Below are 6142 nucleotides of genomic sequence, written 5' to 3' on the forward strand. Positions count from 1 at the left end.
TCCCAAAAGGATTGAGAGCCAAACACAAGTCCTCCAGATAGCTTATGGCTAGCTGGCACAATATCTTATTCTTATGGTCCAAAGAAGCTAGATTCATACTCCGTATATTTTATCGACTGCATACGCACTTTTATTTTTATGTTTTTACTGTTTCCCACTTAAAAAAATCTTCTATAAAGTTCAACAAATTCCAGACTCCGCAGCAACGAGCGAAGAATTATCTAGTTTACACAATGACAATGGCAGCCAAACCAATACTAGAACCAAATAAATCATCATTTCAAATGAAAACGGTGCCAAAACGGCAGTTATTTATTACAAATTTAAAATACACTTGATGTACCAAGAACTACATACTACTACTATGCCCAAGATTTAAAGAGTTACACTGCGATCTTTTCCTGGCATCACACATTAAACTAAATAACATCAAGCTTGGTACTTAGTGAGATTGCTCTACTTAGGCATGTCAAAGCAATTCTCTTAGCTTCCTCAAAGGGCGGCGGTCCACTCTTTTTCGTCCAACTATCACCACCAGAAGTACTACGTTTATGTGTATCTACAGTTAAAACCTCCAGTGCAGGAGCATTTTCGACGACGTGTAACATAAATTCGACTTGTCCTCTTACCCCTTTGAATCCAGTAATCCACATCTTCTTCAAACGATTGTAGGGATTGCATTGCCCAATGTCCTGCCTACGAGGACCCACGTCTGCCAACCATAATGATGTAGTGCCACCAAACTGCAAAGATAAACAGAACAATGTTATCCATGGTTCAACCATTTTATTTGCAATATGTGTATGCATTTAAATTTGGGTGCCCTAGCCCCTAGATCATATGGAATTGAAGTGCAGAGGGCAGGTAATGCGACAACCCGTAGTAGGGCTTTGCTATTGTATGACCATATACTACCAAATGAATCAAGTAGAAATGAACCTGAGTACCAAGCAATCAAAATTAGTTTAGCTAACTATAAATAGCATGACACCAAGCAATGCAATCGATCTAAGGCAACTCATAATTTTACCCAACTGAAATGAAGAAAGCAATCTGTGCAGCAGGGTCCCAGTTGGATAAACAGGAGTGTGCTAAATCTTTTAGCGAATAGTGTCTGGATAATTGTTTCAAATATACCCTCTTCTTAGAAGCTACCAAAATACAGCAAACGAATGAATCAACGCGTTAATAAACACTTGCATAACTATTGAAAAAATAATTCCGCCTAACTTTTTAGACACATCACCACAGAACTTAAAGAAGAGGAGAATGCAGAACTGATAACTCACCGAGGAATATAGATAAATGGAATAGGATGAGAATAAAAAACAAACTGAAAAATACAATTATCACTTACATGAACCTCCAAATCCTCAATAAAAGGTGTGGCCCTCAGAATTGATACTGAATAAAGAATGCTATCTTCATTTCTGCCAGGTATATTCAGGTACAACTGCAAGTGCTTAAGACGGGAAAACTTCAATGGGTTGTCCCACAACCATTGCTTCTGAAACATAAAACATAAAATATCATTGAACTAAATTTTTCAGATAAGTTAAAACATAAAACCTAAAGATTCATATAAGGGGCTTACCTTTATTAGGTCTAGGCATGCAATACGGAAAGTTAGATTTTCCACGTTAGGAAGACCGTTGAGAATTGATACGAGGACATCCTGAAAAACTCCAGCGTAGAACATAATATTTGCACTTTGTATCTTCAATGAGTGGCTGAGTCCAATTGGTATAAACCGTCCATAGTATTCAAAGGTAGTAAGATTCATAGCATGGAATTCTACCTTGGTTATTTCGCAACAGTCAATGCTCAAGTACAGTAGATGGGACAACGGACCATTCACCACCAGTTCATCATTGAGGTGACATCTGTCTATGCATAGCCACTCAAGATTACAACAATGGGACAACACATGTCCAAGGTCCTTTTTGTTGGCATGCACTAACTGTAGATGAAGTTTTCTTAGATTTGGGAAACCTCTATAGTGGGAATGTGGTTTCAAAGATACAAAGCTAAGCTGCATATGTTGTAGGCGAGATATACGTCCACTGTCTAAAAGTTGGAAAGGAAACACAAAGCGCTCGAGCTGAGGTTTCAAGAAAAAATCTATGGGCTTTAGATCCAAAGTAAGGTTCTTTGTCCCTGACGAGGCAGCAAAACTAACCCAATTATTGAGATGGTGAACTAGAAGGCTATCAACAAGATCCATCCTGACTTCAAGTGTTTCAACCACCTTGTCATGGTGTTTCTGCAGAACAGAATTAACCTCGTGGATAAATCTTCCCGTGTGCTGGACTAAATCCCACCTATGGCATTTGCACACTTGAACACCATCGAAAGTCAATCTGGGGCACACAGACCACGTGCATCTCAACTTACTTGACAAAACATTAGCCCTTGCGAACTCTTTTGGCGGGAGTTTGGACATAATTCTGTACACGACATCCTACAGCAATGACATATACCACATCCATGGATTAGCCTGAAGTTTAGAAGTATCATCTATATGTATATACACCAAGAACAAAGCCCCCAGTCGAAGAGAAAAGAAGAAAGGGGATGAAGTTGGACATACCATCGGAAGGTCTTCAAACCGAACTCTTGGCACTCCAAACTCATGGATTGCATCTTCACCACGAGCATCATCGCATGATCTTGTTTTTTGGCACATTAGATTGTTCATCCTTCTTCTAAGAATACGTTGTTGATTCGAAAAAGGATAAGCCTATATATCCATATAGCATCAGAATTAACAACATGGGGATGGACAGAAAAAACAATGAACAATATCAAACGGGACAAATGCATCTTTCTATGGAATCGTTCCTTGTATATTGTGCACATGGAAAAAGTTTATATTTTGCAAAGAACAAGAAAACAGTATACCAATCATCACCTCAAGTAGCACTAAAAGACTGGTGAGGCTTGGCCAGAGCCCAGAATCAAGCTAACAGTACGCACAAAAGAAAAAAAAAAAGGTTCGATCTCAAATTGGGTGGCAGAAGCCCGGAGATGTTGCTTTTGCGCGACCGAATGAGAGCGCGGGAGAGAGAGAGAGAGAGACGAGTTTGGGAGTGAGGCTCACCTCACGGCTCACATCCACGCACGGCAGGGGGCGGATCGACGGCGGGCGGCGAGGCGTGCTCGGGCAGAACGCAGGCGGCGGCGGACGGACCCGAGTTGACTTGCCAGAAAAGGACGATGCGACACCGCTATTGCTATTTTCCTACTCCGTATATATTATATGGAGCCTGATTCGACAGAATCCTGGACGGACGGGCGTTGGCGTTCGCAATCCGAGGCGGAGGCGGCGCCGGCGACAGGCACTCCGGCAGTCCGGCTCGAGCTCGCCTCTGCAGCTGACTCGCGTCTCCAGCAGAGGCTTTGGGCTTTGGCGGTTTGTGGTCTCGGCCCAAACTTAGGCGACAACGGAGTCCGCTACAGGAGTGAAGAACAGCTTCTCCAATCGATAATCCAAAAGCATGAAAATACAAAAAAAAAACACATAAATACATCTTGCAAGAGCAACAAGTTATGGATCACAACGCCGTTTACAGGTCAAAACTACCTATGCGGCAAAAGAATAAAATAGATCCCACAAATCAATAAAGAGGATAAGCACCTAGATGTTACATTCTTGCAGATCGAGCACGGAGATCAGAGATCCTGCAGATTGAGCGCAGGGAGTGGAGATCCTGCAGATCGAGCAGAGAGAGCCAGAGACGAGGGAGATCCGTAGCAAGCCAACAACTTGTCATCCTACTCGTGTCAGCTTTGCTCTGCTATAGGAGATGAACAGCAGGGGATGGAGGAGCTCGTGTTGGCCCTGCTCTACTTGACGAGGAAGGAGATGAGGAGAGGAGCTCACAAGTACGGGCATGTGGATGCAAGGGGAGCGCTTGGCGTTGGCCAGTGCAAGCGTCGGGAACTCCGTCCGCCTCGCTGCTTTCACATTTGGTGGCGGCGCGGTGGGGTGGAACAAGATAATTTGGTTAGCTTACTTATGTATTGCGCCTCATCATGGGCTTTCATGGGCCAGGTAGCTGGAATCATACACCGGCAGCTTAGCAGATCGGGGATACGGGGATGGGGGATGCATCACCGTCCCTGCCCCCGCTAGACCCGATGGGGGGTATTTTTTCCCCGTTTAGATCCCCGTGGGGGTAAATTTAGTCCCATCTCCGTTCTCTAATAGGGGAATTCCTCACGGGGAATCGGAGATCGGGTTCCCGTTGCCATCTTTAGTTCGGGGCTGCGTGTCTGCGTGGGGAAAAGGAAAAAAAAACTATTTATCTTTTTTTAAGATTTAGAATTAAATAATACTTAGAATAATAAGTATCATTAGAAAGATTTTTGAATCTAATTTTTTAATAAATTTATTTAAAAATATAAATGTTGCACGTATTTTCTACAAATCAAGTTAGTCTGAGAAAAAGTCGAGAGATATGCTGAGATACACCAAATCCAAATACTATTTCCAACTCATGAAAATATATTGAGATGCTTCAAAAAATATTTAATTATAAAAATAAAAAAAATCAATAACTAAGTTATACATGATCCCATAAGTATTTATATTTAACAAGCATAAACCTAAATAAATTTTATAACTAAGTTATACATGATCCAATTAGTATAAAATTTTTACTGCAGTTTAGGAAACAATAATTAGCAATAATTAGACCATAGAAACTTAGCTATGAATTATTTCATTTAATTACAGAAAAGCATAGATCTAAAGTTACGCCCTCTGTCTCTGAAAGCTTCAACTCCTAGAATCAGTGTCAGTCAAACTTTTTTAAATTTGACCAACTTTATAGAAAAGAGTATCAATATCTATGACATAAAATGAGTATATTATGAAAATATATTCTATGATAAACCTAATGATATTAATTTGGTAGTACAAATCTTAGCGTTTTTTACTAGAAATTCGGCCAAAGTTTAGGACAATTCTAAAAGTTGAAGCTTTCAAGGACAAAGGGAGTACAACAAAAACTTTGTACTATGATTTTTTTAAAGATTTAGCTCAAATAAATAAGAAAGATAAAGATAAAACCGCCTTCAAAACCGCTTATAACATGGGTAGGAAGGTAAAATGAACGGTTTTAAAAGTTGAGGGGTGTGTTTTACTTGATTTTAGAGTTGAAAGAGAAAAGGTGGACTTTCAAAGTCCTTTTAGTAATTAGTTGTAAGGGATAATGAATATTGTAAACCAAACTCTGGAATTCTGAAAGTCCTGTTCGACACACGCTTTTTCCCCTTTTCGAAGTTTTTCACCTTCCAGCTTGTGGTAAACAATTGGTACATCCTATAATTCGAGCTACCGCCGCACGACCACTTCACCCGGCTCTGACAATCCCGCGGTGCCATGGGGCCCAACCTCAAGCTCGTCCTCAATGACCGTGACCACAATCTGCGATTCCATCATCGACAAGCGTCGCCGCCACCGATTTTGCCACCAAACCTAGGAGGTCGAAGCCCTCGTCGACGACCTCAAACCGGAGCTTCAAGATTGCTAAACACTTGGATCACATGTGTTTGACGTACGCATCATCGCACCAGCCTAGGATCATCCCTTCTCTGATGTCGGTGGGCACGTGTCCACATGTCAGACTACTAGCCGACGGGCCCAACAGGCACTTCGATGCATCATCTCCCCAGCCTAGGCGACAAGGGAGTGTGCTGGCGCAGGAGATATAGCGGCCCAGCATCTGTAAGGTCCAAATGGCTAGAGGGGGGGTGAATAGCCTATTTAAAAATTCTACAAACTTCAACTAGTCAAGTTGATTAGTAAAACAAAAGGCGAAGCTATTCTAGCACTAGCACAACTAAGCTATGCAAGCCACCTACACAAGTCTAGCAAGAAAGCTAAACACTAGTTACAACAAGAAAGCACAACTAGAAGCTTGCTACACTCCTAAACAAGAAAGCTAAGCTAAACAAGCTACACAACTAGCAAGGTATATACAAAGGTAAAGGAGAGGGGAGTGATTGTTATACCGACGTTGTAGAGTAGAAATATATTCAATCAATCACTCACAAACACAAGAGAATCCTCGGTAAGAGATGACACAAGATTTTTTACCGAGGTTCACTTGCTTTCCGGCAAGCTACTCCTCGTTGT

General features: G+C 41.5%; 1 protein-coding gene across 3 annotated transcripts; it reads right to left on the bottom strand.

Annotated features, from left to right (window-relative positions):
• LOC8060583 lies at positions 256-4000 on the bottom strand. Of its 3 annotated transcripts, none has more exons than XM_002445741.2 (6): positions 3638-4000; positions 3101-3472; positions 2591-2740; positions 1595-2461; positions 1358-1507; positions 256-743 (listed from the first exon to the last, which is right to left on the bottom strand). In XM_002445741.2, the coding sequence occupies exons 3-6, from the start codon at positions 2696-2698 to the stop codon at positions 420-422; spliced, it is 1449 nt and encodes a 482-aa protein (XP_002445786.1). In that variant the 5' UTR covers positions 2699-2740; positions 3101-3472; positions 3638-4000; the 3' UTR covers positions 256-419. The 3 variants fall into 3 exon arrangements, with proteins under 3 accessions (XP_002445786.1, XP_021321038.1, XP_021321039.1); XM_021465363.1 differs by having other exon boundaries at positions 269-743; positions 3101-3475; XM_021465364.1 differs by lacking the exon at positions 3101-3472 and having other exon boundaries at positions 269-743.

Source organism: Sorghum bicolor, chromosome 7 (genome assembly GCF_000003195.3).
Source record: "Sorghum bicolor cultivar BTx623 chromosome 7, Sorghum_bicolor_NCBIv3, whole genome shotgun sequence".
Lineage (NCBI taxonomy): Eukaryota > Viridiplantae > Streptophyta > Magnoliopsida > Poales > Poaceae > Sorghum > Sorghum bicolor.

Coding starts and splice junctions, on each gene's coding strand:
- LOC8060583 (XM_002445741.2), bottom strand. CDS start 2,698: ATGAACAATCTAATGTGCCAAAAAACAAGATCATGCGATGATGCTCGT. Junction 2,462..2,590: donor GGTTTGAAGACCTTCCGATG/GTATGTCCAACT, acceptor TCATTGCTGTAG/GATGTCGTGTACAGAATTAT. Junction 1,508..1,594: donor CATGCCTAGACCTAATAAAG/GTAAGCCCCTTA, acceptor TTTATGTTTCAG/AAGCAATGGTTGTGGGACAA.